The following is a 15,053-nucleotide window of genomic DNA, read 5'->3' on the forward strand; positions in this document are numbered from 1 at the left end:
TGTGGTACAATAACACAAGCTACAGATTTCACAGAACCAGCCCAAACCGTCCCTCCCCTCCTCTCATCACGATACCCTACGCGGTCAGCTGGGGGCGCTCCCTACCCTCTGCTGGGGTCGCACAGCACCGGGGATTCCTCCCGCCGCCCGCCCCGCCCCGCCCGCTTGCCGCCCGGAGGGTGAGCGCACCGCCCCCTCCGACCCCGCGGCCGGGCATAGGGGCCTGCTGGTGGGTCCGGGAGGAACGCTGTGCTGGGGCGCGGACCCCTCGGCGCCGGACTCCCTCCCACCTTCTGTACAAACCCCGGATTCCACCGGATTCCACCACCACCCCCGCCCCACGACGGCAAAGCGTGATTGTCCCCACCAGCCCAACGCGGTTCAGCAATGGCCTCTGGGTCGCGGGCCGGGCCGACCGCTTTTGACGCTCGCGCTCTCCAGCCCCTCACTGCCCGACGATTTCAAGCTCCTGCAGGCAGCTGCCCAGCCGCGGGGCGGGGGCAGGAATCCAGGCATTCCTGTTAGATTCGGCAGCACCAGAGGAAAACAAAGCGCGAGATTCCTCATAGGTCACCTGCTGCCCTGCAGGGTCAGCAAATCCCCGCCCTGGCCGGTAGCTCCCGCCGGAGCGCTCGCCCGAGTCACGAAGGGCAGTTCCTTAAAATCCCTAGACTCGCGCCCAGCCTCGAGGTTCGGATGTATCCCGCCCGGCTGCAGGCATTTTTCAAAGCTCCCTGGGAGGCTTTTCAGAAGAGCGGCGGGGCTCGTGTCCACCCGGGAAGGACTGAGCTCTACGCCTAGGCTCACATCTAGGTGGAAGGTGTAACATCTACTGTAAGACCAAGTTTTTCATTAGAAATACATGCAAAAACTGCATTCCACCCCATGGTTGTGTCTGTGTTCATTTTAATATAGAAGCAATTGTTAAAAGATGATTTTCAGAAAAAAATGCGTAATTCGTACAGATACAAGAACAAGCACAAGGTAAAGATTTATTTTGTTTGCATGAGAGTAAGCAGATGCTATAACCGGTTTACAGATGTCAAAAAAGCTCACGTTTATATGGAGTGAAGGAATTGAATTGCAAACGAAGGTAAAACTGGTTTTTCCACTAGGGGGAGAGGAGTCAATGGAAGTTCTACACAAGAGTTTGCACAGCCATCCGTGCTCAAATGCAGGGGACTGGGCTGGAGCAGTTTGGGGGTTGTGTCTTAAACAGTGCATAGTGTTTCACTGAAGCAGAAAAGTCTTCCCTCACAATATTTTAGGTAACTGTCAGGAAGAAAATGTTTCCCGTGGTGCTAGGTCGGCCGGGCTCCCTGAAATACCAAAATACTAAATTCCCAATCACTCATCAGACATAGCGTTTTTCTACTGGCAAGAACCGCAAATGCACATGCAAGTCCCTGAGGAGAAAGGGAGCGGCTGAGGCTCTTGGGAGACGGTAGGGCGAATGGTCAGAAGAGCGGACCGGAGTTTAGGCCATGCCCTGTCACACATTAGCTGCGGGACCCTTCTCCTGGGAGCCTCCACTTCACTTGACGGTGAAGTGTGTGCTGGGGTTCCAGAAGCTTCCCTCCTTGCTCCTCCACTTAGGTTGACCGAGTAAGTCAAGTCGGATCACCGAGCTCGTGGGTCATGACGAGGGAAGTGATTTTGCATTCAGAGCCCAGGGCCTTTGGGGAGGAGAGGGCTTGAGACCCATCCACCCCTCATCCTGCTGCTCAGGATCAAGTTGGGGACTAAAATTTACTATTAGGAGAGGCCTGGCAGGCTGCTTCCCAGGGACAGAAAGCCCGAGGAGTTTGTGGTACCCCCCAGCGACTGTGTAACTGACTGGGAGCCCCAGAACCCAGCACCCCTCGCTCGCCGCTGCTCTTTGGGAGGATGGCTGTGCTTGTGAGGGTGATTAAGAGAAGAGTGACCTTATGTCTGAAGCGTGGGCCTGCCTACTGCCTGTACCCCAAAGGTACCACCGCCTAAGAATTCATAGGACAGTGTTCAGCAGCGCCACCGTGTGGAGGGAGAGGCAGCCGCTGACGAGGACGTCTCGACTCTCCAGAGAATGCTCCTTTCGGACTAAGATCTTGAGCAGACCTTCCTTACAGGAGCGGGCTCCAAGAGGAGAGAAAGATTTTGTAGGGAGGATAAAAAATTTTCCCTCTACCCTTCTAGGTTCTTGGTGGTTGAGACCACCCCCCTAATAAACACAGATTAGCAAAAGAAAAACAGATGCTTAATAACATGTATACCCCCTGTATGCTTGGGAGAGACCCAGGAAAACTCAGTGAAACTGCTGAATAGCCCAAGTTACCGCCTTAAATACCATCGTCGGCTAAAGACTAAAGACATATGGTGGGGTGGGGGAGGGGGAAGTCAGTATGGGGGGCACCCGGGACAAGCACACTGATAAAGGGGAAGGGTGTCGTGCTGATGGAAGTTGCTGCCTTCTCTACCGACAAGTTTCTTGTGATTTAGAACCACCCTCTTGTTCCTGGCACAGCAGGCAGACACAAATGGTGAGTTCCCTTCTAAGCATAAATGTTCTCTACACAAGGGTAACCTTCGCTCGGTTTTCAGAGATTCTCCCGTGTCTCCTGTTTCTTAAGAATAAACAGCTCAAGATAATCCTTATGTCAGAGGCATACTTTCGGCTGCCATATTTTGCTTTGATTTTCTGCCAACAGGGATACAGGAGGGACTTGGGGACTCAAGCAATCAATTAGAAAAATTAAAAAGTAACCATATTTTTATCCTGGGTTAGGGTCATACCCATTGTACATGTTACATGCCAGGCATATTGAAAGAGCTCCATAAAAGGTAACTGCTATCATTACTAGGAAGCCAGATGCTAAATGCCTGAAAGAACTTCCACAATGACCCTTATGTTTGGGCCCGCACATGATAAGCAAGAAACCTCCGAAAGGCCGGGGCTGTCTTTGGAGGCAGCCAGGTTGCGCTTACAGACACTAAGGGTACCAGAGCCGGCTGAGTGGACGGGCCAGAACCAAGCCAGGAGCTGGCTGGGCTGGAGAAATCTTCTAGACAGGTTGGCTTAGGTGGGCAGTGCCTGGGCAATTCTCCCAGCCACCAGCCTCTTCTTTCATGGAACCCCAGTCCTGCTGAGGATAGAAAAGCTGGGGTATGTGCTGGGAAGGTCTTGGGACTGTGTTTGATGTCCCCAGCCTGATGTTCCTGGGGTCTGGGACTGGCTGCTCCCCATGTCCCAAGTGGGGGACTGGAGGTGAGAACATTTCTGGGGGTCCCATCTCATCTCCTTTTTCCTTGCTCTGGAAGCTGCAATAGCTCCTCAATGCCTTCAGGAAGCACCCCAACTCTAAGCAGGGTATGCCTTTCTCATCCCACCCCAATTCCTTCCATCTTCAGCCCAGTCCACACCAGGCAGCTTTGATGCACTTTGGGCCTGTTGCACGTGTCTCCAGCCTGGACTGTCCCCCCTCATTCCTCTACTGGCAAATGCCCACTCCTTCACACAGGTGCCTGGTCAGGCCACGGCTGAAGTTTGCTCCCCACCCAGTGTGGGAGGCCTGTGACACTGGTCACCTTTGGTGGGCTCCCTGTCCTTCCTTCTGCTGTGCTAATGCGGGTTCCCCATTCCCCCCAGCCCTCCAGCCGAGGTCTGGGACCCTAGGGTCTGAAGGAGTTTGGGGCGAGGCCACCCCTGGGGCTGGAGCTGAGGAAGTTCCCATGGGAATGTGCTGACTCCATCTAGAGGGCCCGGTCCACAGGCCCAGGTGGAGAGGCCAGTGAGCCCGGGGAAGGGGTGCGCAGCCAGGGCCCCTGCTCCTTGCCCTCTGTTCTCATGGTCAAATCTGAACACCCCCCTGCAACCCAGAAGCCTGAGAACAGGTCCTGCCTGCCTCCCAGCTGCAGCTCAGGGTGAGGCAGTTCTTTCTGCTTCAGCCTTGGCCTTCCATATGCGCCCCTTTCTCCACCTGCCCATTCACCCTTCAGGTCACAGCTAAACACAACTCTGCCTCTGGACCCCCTCCTGAGCCCTCTGGGCCCCCTCCTGGCCATGGCTGCCCTCCCTACCCTGGAGATAAGCAGCTTAGACCAGGAGTCTTCACACTCCGTTGGCCACTGTTTCAGTGCTTCTTGTCAACCTTATCAATGCTTCCAGGATAACGGAAAGGACACGAGGAAACCCAGCAGGCCCCGCCCACGCCCACCTGGCCCCGCCCACCGCGTCAGCTCCGGCCTTGCTCTGTGGGGGAGTGCGGGTCTCTCCCTCCTCCACCGCGGCCGCACCCAGGCGGCATCTGTCTGGACGCTGGCCCTGTGGTCCCGGCTTTAATCCTGGCCCTCGCCTCCCTCTAAGGCCCTTCAAGGGGCCCCTGTGCACCCACCAGCCAAGAGCGGGAACAAGCTGTGTCTTCAGAAGTCTCCTGCAACCTTGGCCGGAGACAGGCCCTCGGACTGAGGTGGCAACAGGAAGTTTCACGCCAGAAAAAAAACAGTCCCCTTTTATTGAGAAAATAGAGTAGATCCCTCTCAGTCTTTTCCCAAGTGACTCCACCCTGAGATACAAGATGGCATCTTTCACGCATCCCCGAGGACCCCCAAACTTGGGCAAGGTGGCCCAGGAGGGCTCCTCCATCCCTTCCCAGGGCAGATGCTGGACCCCTCAGGCCCTGGAGAAATCGGCAGCAGGTGGGACAGGGTCCCTGAGGGGCTGTGATGGGCATGGGGGGGCCCTGGGGGTAAGAGTGGCCGAGGGAGGTGGTGTCTTACCGGAATGAGGCAAGGGAAGGGAAGAACACCACCAGATTCTGAGGCCGGGCACCTTCTTCTCCGTCCAAATTTGTCATAAATAAAACTTCACAGTAATGAGGGGCATCCCTTTCAGGGCCACACCGGCTGGTTTCAGGTGGGAAGCCAGGCCTTGGTGGGGCTGCAGGAGGGCCCTCGGCTCAGGCTGGCTGGGCAGCACAGCGACTGTGGGGCCGGAGCGCTGCTCTCTGGCCCTGGGTCAGGGCTGGGCTGGGGCTGCTGCTCATCCGGAGGTTCTGAGGATCGCTGAGGTAGGCAGAGCTGGGGTTCCAGATGGGCCAGATGGAGCGGCACAGGGCACAGCCAGAGGGAAGCCCCCTGGGAGCGGAGACTGCGCAGTGACTCCAGGCAGGCCTGTGGGGGGGTGCTGAGGGCCTTCTGAGGTTCGTTCTCCCAGAGACCTGGGGGCATGGCGGGGCAGGGGCCTGTGAGCCTGCACAGGGTTGTGCTTCTCTTGAAAGGGCTGCTTGAGCTCGTGGGAAGACGGAGGGATTCATGGGGAGAGAATCTTCTCTATGAAGACTAGAGGGCAGATAGAGCCATCCAGGACCAGGCCCAGCCCAGTACCTGAGCACAGAGCTCCTTCAGGCCACCAGGGCCTCCAACCAGGTCAGAGGGAGCCAGGCAGTGGGTCAGGGTTGGGAGGGCTGCCAGTAGCTGGCAGCTTCGCTCCCCAGATGCCCTGCGGTCTGGGAAGTTCCCTACATTCCTAGGCCTTAGCTCCACTTTCTGGCGTGTCCACACAGGGAAGGGCCCCTTGGGCTAACAGCACCCCACCCCACCCAGGGGCACATAAAATCCAAACCCTCCACCTCCCTGCAATGTCCCAAAGGCTATGCCCCAGCATGGCATTCCAGCTCATGACTTCCAGGCTTGAGAGCACATGTCCTAGCCCATCCTGGTGGCCTAGCGGGGGTCAGAGCACCTGGAGCTTGCGCGAGCAGGTGAGGTTGCCGTGCACCAGCCCCCACATGGCCAGCAGCTCAGCGGGCAGCAGCTTGTGCACAACCAGCATGGAGCGGAAAAAGCAGGGCTCCTTGTTCATGCGGCTGTTGCGGTTCCGCGAGATGCCAAAAGTTTTAAACCCTTCATGGGCCATGGGCTGCACACCCAGCACCTCCAGGCACATGCCCAGGAAGACGTCGTCAATGGGGTAGAGCTCCAGGGTGTCAGAGGTGTGGTGCAGGCGGCGGGCCAGGCTGCCAGCCATAAGGAAGCCTCCTCCACCTGCGTAGGGCGGGTAGCTGGCCTTGCTGTACAGGATGGTGGGGATATAGTATTTGTTATCCTTCTTGCGGATGGGCCGAGCATGCTGCAGGACGTCGCCCACGAACAGGTCTTCCTGTGGCCGCTGATCAGCCAGAAATTCAAGCAGGTTGGTAGGGTTGACAAAGACGTCATCATCACCCTTGAAGATGAAGTGGGCATTGGGGCAGTAGATGTCAAGCCACTTGAGGAAGTGGATCTCCTTGAGGGTCAGGTTGAAGAAGCTGTCCAGAAAGTCCCACTGCAAGATGTCGTTATAGAGGCGGTCCTCATAGGCCAGCAGCTGCTGGTAGTGGGCCCGTTCCTCCTGCTTAGAGGCAGTGCCCAGCAGGAAGAGGGTGCGCACAGCACCGTGCCCTCGGCCCGCAGATTCCTGCTCCCGTCCCCAGGTCTGGCGGATGGCCTCCCGGCGGTCATGCTGTGTGATGACCGACTTGACAACCACCAGCAGATAGACGTCACCAGCACACTTCTCCGGGTGGTTCAGCAGCATGGGGAAGTATCGGCAGTGGCGGTATAACAGAAACTGCCGGAAATGCGGCTCCAGGCCCTGGAACCAGAGCTGGTGAGTCAAGTTGATATTGGCTGAGCAGTTAGTGGTGGTCACATCCCAGGTCTGAGGCCCCCGAGAGACCGTGGGCATGGGGGTGACCACATCCTTTGGGTTCTTCCAGAAGCTGTTGGGGTTCACCAGGTGACCACTGGGTTTCTGGGCCTTTTGTGACCCTGATGTAGGTGATGGGGTCTCTTGCAGAAACTGGCTGGGGGTCAGACTGCGCTGGAATACTGTTACAGCCACAAGCAGAGCCAGGGACAGGCACACACTCTTGTAGATGGTTCTCTTCCTGGGGTGTGGGGCAGGGTGCAGAGGAGAGAGGAAAGGATGAGATCCCTGTGGCTCCCCCCAAATCCCTGTTGCTCAGAAGTGTGGTCCCAGGCTGGCAAGTGGACGCTTGGCAGACTCGAGTGCTGGGGCTTCTGAGCCATCAAGGAGGGTCCTGCTTCCTCTCCCACCCTGACCTCCTTCCTTCAGGACCAGAAGAGCCATACACTACAGAGCTTAAGTATAAGCACCGTGGAGTCAGGCTGCCGAGGGTCAGATCTTGGCTCTGACAACTTACAAGCTAAATGGCTTTGAGGGGATCTCATTCAGACTCTCCAAACCATGATTTTTTTCCTTCCCCCAAATGAAGATAACACAGCTTTGGCGTGCTACATATAGTGCCTGGCATGCAGTGGGTAAGCAGTTGGAAAAATGCTGCAATTCTGCAGCCTGTTCTCCACCACCGGCAGGGCAACCCATTTGCTTTCATTTCCCTCTGCAAACTGGGTGAACCGCTGGGGTGGGGGGCAAAGACGGTACCTGCTCTGCAGCTTGGGAACTTGATAACCTGTGGGGGACATTGAGGACAGGCTCTAACTTGGGACGTGAGAACCCTGTCCGTCCCCCCTCCTCCCCATCCACCTGACCCAACAGAAAAGAACAGCCCTTGTGGTTGACAGGCCTGAAAACAGAGCAGGCATCACCTAGCATGACCAGGGCCCCCTTACCGCTCAGACTGGGCCCCACTCCCTTAACATCCCACTAGGAGAGAAGAAGTCTCTCAGCTCTACTGCCCTGGGATGGGAACACACTTGGACCCCCACTCTTCAGGGACCCTCCTTGACCAGGTAACCCCCACTACATCCATTTCAGAGGCAGAAATTAGAGCTGTTTGCCAGGAGTACAGGCAGGCCTGGGGCTGGGGCCCTGAGCCTCTGGACCCCAGGACCCCTTGCTCAGTTCGCACTCTGGGGGTGCCCGGTCCACTTGCCCTGTTTTCTCCTGCAGAGACACAGTGAGGGCTCCGCGAAGAGGCCAGGCCATAAAAACATGGCCTTGCAGGGCCAGGCCTTGGGGTGATGGCCTCCAAAGCGGGACAGTGCAGGGCTACGGGAAGAGACAGACTCAGTGAGGTGAGACAGGGTCTGTGGAGAAGCCTGGGGTGGCCCCAGGACTGGCTAGTTGAAGGTGCAGACACCCGGGGCTAGTGAAGGCCGAGCCCCACTGAGCGGCCTTTTCCCGTGAGTCCCAAGGTTTCCTGCGTAAGGGGTGTGGGGAAGGCTGGGTGGCTCCAGGTGCTGGGGTGTATGATCCTGAACCCAATCCTCCCAGCGGGTAGAGCGGAGCGCTCCCGCCCTGGGGGTTTCAGTTCAGGACAGGCGATGAGGCCCCTCGCCCAGGCGCATTCCACCTGCGCCGCCCCACTCCGTCGGTAGGAAGAAGTCCCACCGGGGAAGGGAGCAGCGCGGAGAGCGGGAGAGCCGCACGGGAGAGCCGCAGGGGCGGGAGGGCGGGAGGCCAGGGCTCCGAGGGAGGAAGCAGCGCCACGCCGGGACGGGGGTCGCCCGGGATGCAGGAGGCCCTCGGCCTGGGGTACGGCGTGCCGGAGAGACCCTGAGTCCTCAACCTTCGGGGTCCCGGCGTGGGGTCTGGGCGCCCCGGGGCCCGGGCGCGGGGAAGCAGGGGGCCGCCGGGGAGGACCGAGCGCGCGGGGTTCGCGGCCGCCGGCCGGTCGTCCAGGCGCCGCGCACGGCCGCGCATCCCCGGCGGCCGCCGCGCGAGCCCGTCCGTCCCCGGGAAACTGAGGCCGGCCACAGCACACCCAGCGCGGCATCTCCCATCCCCGAGGGCCGCCCCGGGTCCCCGGGGCGCCCCCCGGCCTCCGGGGGAGGGGAAGCCCGGGTCCCCGCGCCCCCAGCCCAGCCCCCTCCGCCCGGCTGCCCGGCGGGGCCCCCACTCACCACAGAGACATGGCGGCCCGGGCCGGGGCGGCGGAGCGGGGCGCGCGGGTCGCAGCTCTGGGCGCCGCAGCCGGGGGACGGCGGGCGGGGACGCGGACGGGGCGGGCGCGGGCGGAGGCCGGGCCGCGCCCCCGCCGAGGCTTTCCTCTTCCCGGCGGCCGGAGGAGGGGCCGGGAGGGGCCGCGGCGGCCCAGGTGCGTTAACTCCTTCGGCGCCCCCGGCCCTCCAGCCCCTCGGCCGCGGCCCAGCCTTCCGCCCGGCGGCGCGGCGGAAACTACCCATTTCACAGAGACGGAGCCCGAGGCTCAGGGCGCGCGGAGCCGCCCAAAGTCACCCGGCCACTGGCGTCCCACCGTGTGAGTGGCCCAATCGGGACTTCGGAGCCGACGAGGGTCCCCCCGCCCCCGGGGAGGAAGAGGGACGGGAGAAAGCAAACCCTGGGAGAAGAGGTCGGGCGGAGGCTGGGCTGCCCGGGTCAGGACCACGGCCCAGGCGCCCGCTCCCCAGGCAGCGGCTCCCCCGCCTCCGGGGTCCCTCCCCCGGCCTCGGAGATCTCCCCTCACCACCTAGGAAAAGCAGGCCCACCTGCCTAGACCCAACCCCCTCTCTTTGCGTCCATCAGCAACTACTACTCACAAAACCCTTTGTGTCCACGGCCTCTGTTAATCTGCTTGTGTGTGTGCCAGCCCTAGCCACTGGTAGGGAGTGGGCTGCAGGGAGACCCAGCCCGCAGAGCAGTAGTGGTGTTCTTGGCCCAGCGGGGTCTGGAGTGACGGTTGTTCCCCATCCAGGGGACTTCCAGAAACCCCTAACCGATTAAAAACCTCAGCCATTGCCCAGATGTCTGTTGTACCATGTTGAAATCCCATTGCTGAGCTTACAGCAGAACCTCAAAACCGCCCACAAAATCCAAAGAGCTCAATAAATAGGAACTAACATTCATCAAGCATTTACAATATACTGAGCAGGATTCTAGGCCCACACATGAGTGACACTTAATCCTAGAGGTGTGTACTATTATCACTCCCACTTTGCAAAGGAGGAAATGGAGGTGTCAAGAGGGAAAGCCCAGTGGGCCAAGTCTTACAGTTAGTGAGCAAACCCAGGAGGCTCCTAGCTCCTGAGGCAGGCCCTGAGCCCCCTTCCCAGGGATAGCTGTGCTGGGAGTTACTTTCTAGCCAAAGGGCTTGCAGGGAGGCCCAGAGGCCCCCAGGAGCAGCCAGACAGAGGCCGGTTGTAGGAAGCTCTTGCCACAGGGTGCCTCAGGCCCCTGGGGGGTGAGGAGCCCGTTCAGCCCTATCCTTAAGGCTCAAGGCCCCTTGGAGGGGGAGGAAAAACCCAAGGGGCAATAGAATTTTCCAGGATGTTGCAAGCTCCAATCAGGGCATGTGAGGGGCCTTCCGGGCAGAATTCCAGAGGAGGACCCTGGGGCCAGTGCCTTTGGGATGGCCATTCCCAAGAACCAAGCAGGAGAAAGGTCTAAGCCCAAAGCCCCCTTGGCTTGGCTGCCTGCTGTGAGAGCCACCCCCACCCTGCTGGCCGCCCATCTCCCAGGACACTGCACGCTTCACTTCATTGCCCAGGCTTCTGGGTTCTCCCCCTTCGCCCTGCAAGTGTGTCCTTGAAGGAGGGTTAGGACTGGCCTGGCCGAGAGCAGCACACCCTGCTTTGGCGCGACCTCTCACCTGGAAGCTGCGAGATCTCAGGTACCTGGTAAGGGGCACACACAGTTGTGCTCTGAGAACGGGTTTTGAGCCCAGGATTGGCCGCTAGAGGGGTTGGTCAGGGCTCTGCACTTCCTGTCACTAGGAGCAGGTGGCTTATCCCCTTGAGACCTCAGTTTCCTGGCAGCACAGGGTTATGTGAGATGACGCATGTGAAGCATGCAGATCAGAGTCTTTCCTGCATGGGGCATCATGACAGGCTGGCTGCTGCTACTATTATTATTGTTAATATTGACCCAACCCACAAGGCCCCAGAACCCACCAGAGCTCCAGGAGGTGGTAATGAGGGGAGCCACCCAAGGCCAGCTGAGTGTTTGCCAGTGGAAGCTGGTGCAGTGAGAGGAACAGGTTGTCATCATGGATTCATTTGATCTGTGCCTAGGTGGAACTCAGACTGGGGAAATGGATGACAATTAAATACTCAGTCCCTGACTGAGGGGTGGGGGTGGGGGATGTGGGAGCCAGGCCAGGCCCTGGTCAGTTTTCACTGCCAGTCTGATAGGCGCCCCTGCAGCTGCTCGGGGCTGTCCCTGTCAGGGAGCGCTCTGGGACTCACTCAGCCTAGCCCACCTCACCCGTCCCAGCCCCTGTGGGCAGAGCCCGAGTGGATTCCTGCTGGTTGTCAGCAAGCCACAGCTGGGGTAGTTGAGCAGGGGCCTCTGAAGACCGGAGGTCAGTGTGCAGATGGAATCTGTCCCTGCCCCTCAGCCCTGGCTGGGGGCAGATGGAAGCTGCAGAACCAGTGGGGTGGGAGAGACTGTCTGTGGCCCTGCGGGGAGAGTGGGGGATGGGGGGAGCCGGTTGGATAGGCAGTGGAGTGTCAAACAGTGGTGGAGATGGGCTAGGTGTCCCTGTCACCGGGCCACCCTCTTCTCCTGAGGTTGACATGCCTGGGCAGAGGAGCCCAGGAACCCTGGCGAGGGGGACCTGCAGGAAGCCCTCCTCCCCCCTCCCTCTGCCTCGTCCCCAGCCTGCTTCGCACCTTACTTCTCCTTCCCACCTTTCCCTCTCCCACCTACTGTACTTGCCCCCCTGTTCCTCTCCCATTTCCCTTTTCCATCCCTTTTCCCAAGTTCTTGACATCAGCCCCCACCGCCCCTCCAGAATTGCCTGGAATCCAGCCCCTGCCGGCTGGTTCTGCCAAGTGCAGTGGAGACATTCTCCTGCAGGGCCCTTGGGGTGGCAGGGGGAGAGATTTGACAGGCCAGAGGTTGCCCAGGGTCAGCCTTTGACTATACACGGGGCCGTCGTGGGCCCAGAGAGCCAGCAGAGGTGTGAGGAGCCCTGGATCCCTGGGAGAGAGAATGCCATCTGTAGAGGCCAGTGCCAAGGGCCCGGCAGGAGCTGTGGGTGGAGAGCTGCCCTGGCCCATAACTGCTTCAGCCCAGCAATGTGATGTTTGTGTGAGACCATTTTAGGGTGTAAAGGTCCTGAGCAGACATCTACACTCCAGGGTCAGCCGCGGCTAGTGCTCCAAGTGTGGCCATCTACACTTGCACTAGAGGGTCTGTTAATTAGCATTGGAGTGTCAGAATTCATCACTCTTTATTGAAGAGAGTCACTGAAAATATGTGCCTGGCACAAAATACTGCACAGGAGCCTCTGCCTGTGCCTGAATGAGCTCAGCAACCCAGCAGAGCAGTGCCCCAGGGCCAGAACTTTCTCTAAGTGGTCCTGAATCCTTCCACACAATAATATGACTGGAAAGATAGCCAGTTTTGGTCGACATGTCCTTGAATTCACTGAGAGAGAAGCTTTCCTGCAAAGGAAGGGGACTGGGGCTCCCCTGACCTCCTGGGCAGTGGTGGAGGTCTGCTTAGAGGGGCAGGGAAGACAGGGTTTTCAAAGCATGGGTGGGAGTCTGGGAAGTCCTCTTGCCCAAGGGAAGATTGGCCAAAGAGAAGCCTAGATCGTGAGGGCCTGAGAGAAGATGGGAGGAAGTTACATGGGCCTCCTTGCAGGGTTCCAAGTGAGCAACATAGTGGACAATGTCCTTTTGCTAGGGACCCCGAGATGCTCATCTGTGGTCAAATCCTGATGGAGCCAAGATTGACCCAACAACCCAGAAGGCAGCATTACCATAACCAGTGAAGCTGTGGTATCATCGTAATTCCAGGGCCTACCTGCAGAGAATCCTGTGGAACATGGAAAATTGTATTTTTCCAGTTTCCCCTGTGATTCTCATGTATAGGCAGGTTTGGGAACCGCTGGCAATGGCCCTCCATTCCAGCTTTCTTGGTCAGCTGTGGGCCAGGGGCAGCAGCAGGACCCATCCCCCTGTGAGCCTGGGGAGTTGGCCGGCAGACTGGGTGGCGGCTATGGAGGGAAGTGGGTGGAGGGGGGAGAGCTGAGTTCACTTTTCCCAGGGAAGCAGGTGGTAGTTGAGGAGGTAGAGGTGGGGTTAGGAGCTTGAGAAGAGTGGCAAAGGGTGGCCACCGCCTCTGCATGGGATGTGAGAAAGCCAGGGAGGGACAGCAAGGGGTGTTAAGGGCCAGGCAAGAGGGTTCTGGGCCTGTGTCTGAGGCAGGGACTGCCTAGGGTTCCTCTGGGTACAAGTGACAGAAATTCAACTCAAAATAGCTCAAGCAAAAGGACTTCATTTGCTTGTATGATGGGAAACCCCTCTCTCCCATTCTCTCCCCACAACTCGGCCCCCGGACAGTCCGCCTGTCTCCAGTTTCTCGCTTACATCTGCTGGCTCCCTCCATGAGGTTTAGGAGAAGCGCAGGTTTGCTGATGGCCACAGGCGTTTATCACCCTGTCTTGAGGAACTCAGAGGAAAGAGTATTTTTTTCTGTCAACTTCCAGATCTAAAATTCAGGGGAAGGACTTCCTTCATTGGTCTTGCTTCAGTCGTGTGCCCAAAACTGGGCCACCAATCATGTCAAGGGGTGTTAGGGTTTTGCCTGGCCAGGCCTGGGTCATCTGTCCCCTGGTGTTGTGGGGCAGGGCCCTGGCACTCCAGCCCCACAGGGACAAACTGGAGGCAGACAACCTCTGCTTGTGCCAAGCCCCTGCTGACGGTCAAGCCACCCTCCAAAACAAACCTCCAAGACTAGAGACCCAGAGGAAAAAAAAGGAGGTGGTGGCTGTGTGGGAAATGTCTGCACTTGATTTCCTGTCAAGTCCTTTCCTGGGGGAGGGGCCACAGGCCGGCCAGCCAGGGCGGCCAGAGCCCCTTCAGAGGTGGCTGCTCTCTGCTCCCTCCTGTGCCTGGGTGCCTGTGGCCGGTCTGGGGGCAGCTGAGGCCACCTGTGGCTCTGTGGGAGTGGGGGCCAGTTGGTGAGGGGAGAGCTGGGCAGCTGGAAGAGAAGCCAAGAGGTCAGAAAGGCCCAGGCAGCAGGGTCTGGGTGGGACTGGAAGGGCAGGGGGGAGGTGAGGCGGGAATGGAATGAGCGGTCCCCAAATGCCACCCTGGATGCCGGCCAGCTGAGCTGCTGCCCAGGTTCCTGTTGGCAGGGAGTGGCGGGCACTCACACGGACACACATGCTCTTTCACAGACATGCAGAGAGACAAATGTACACTCAGCTGACACAGAGCCACAGAGGTGTACAAGCGACCCGGACACACACACACACACACACACACACCTTGGTGTGTACATATACATGCAGACATACATTCAGAGATGCATACAACCCTCTTACATACATAGGTCAGACACACAGGGACACAGTCATATAGTAGAATGCACGTTTGGAGAAACACACACATGTAACAGTCACTCATGCACACCTGAAATACATGCACACTCAGTAAGGAACCACAGACCCACATGCATACCCATGCCCACACAGACACCTAGACGTGCCCACAGACACACACACACACACATACTCATCACACACAATACACACTCAGAGAGACACACAGCCTCACACACATCCACCCACATGCCCGAGGCCTTTTCTAGATGGGTGGGCCTTCCCCAGCCCCCTCCTCTACTACTGATGAAACCCCACCAGCAGACCCTTGAGAACAGGCTCAGGGCCAGGCAGGTCCCGACTGCATCCTAGAACAGCCTCTTCTGATCTGTCCTTGGGCCCTCCCGTCTGTGCCCTCCCCACCTCCAGGAGCCCCTGGGCACGGCCAGCAGGCCCTTAACACATCTACCCCCACCCCCTGCTGCAGCCCCTGTGCCCTTCCCTCCTCGTCACCAAGGTCCCAACTTCTGCTCCAAAGCACTGCCCCCTCCTGAATCGAGGGAACTGCTCATCTTTCAAAACCTGTTGGGAATGTCCCCCCCTCGGAGTAGCTGCTCCCTTCCTCGGCCAGGATCACATCTGTCTGTCCCTCTTCCACTGTCCTGCCACGAGGCACACGTGGGAGCAGGGACAGGTCTTTCTGCTTTCCTGGCAGCATGGGAGGGGAGGCACGGAGGCCTGTTGGGTAAATAGCCAAGGGAATGGATCACCAGCACTGGCTACCTGAGGGGCCATGGCAGGGAGGAGGGCAGCCTTGCATCAGCCACGTTCAGAGGACGG

General features: G+C 58.8%; 1 protein-coding gene across 2 annotated transcripts; it reads right to left on the bottom strand.

Annotated features, from left to right (window-relative positions):
* Window positions 1-966: 966 nt before the first annotated feature.
* B3GNT7 (UDP-GlcNAc:betaGal beta-1,3-N-acetylglucosaminyltransferase 7) lies at window positions 967-10,627 on the bottom strand. Of its 2 annotated transcripts, none has more exons than XM_017679756.3 (2): window positions 10,530-10,627; window positions 967-6,905 (listed from the first exon to the last, which is right to left on the bottom strand). In XM_017679756.3, the coding sequence occupies exon 2, from the start codon at window positions 6,701-6,703 to the stop codon at window positions 5,711-5,713; it is 993 nt and encodes a 330-aa protein (XP_017535245.1). In that variant the 5' UTR covers window positions 6,704-6,905; window positions 10,530-10,627; the 3' UTR covers window positions 967-5,710. The 2 variants fall into 2 exon arrangements, with proteins under 2 accessions (XP_017535245.1, XP_036853728.2); XM_036997833.2 differs by lacking the exon at window positions 10,530-10,627 and adding an exon at window positions 8,845-9,143.
* Between the last annotated feature and the right edge of the window lie 4,426 nt (window positions 10,628-15,053).

This window comes from Manis javanica, chromosome 12, assembly GCF_040802235.1.
Source record: "Manis javanica isolate MJ-LG chromosome 12, MJ_LKY, whole genome shotgun sequence".
NCBI lineage: Eukaryota > Metazoa > Chordata > Mammalia > Pholidota > Manidae > Manis > Manis javanica.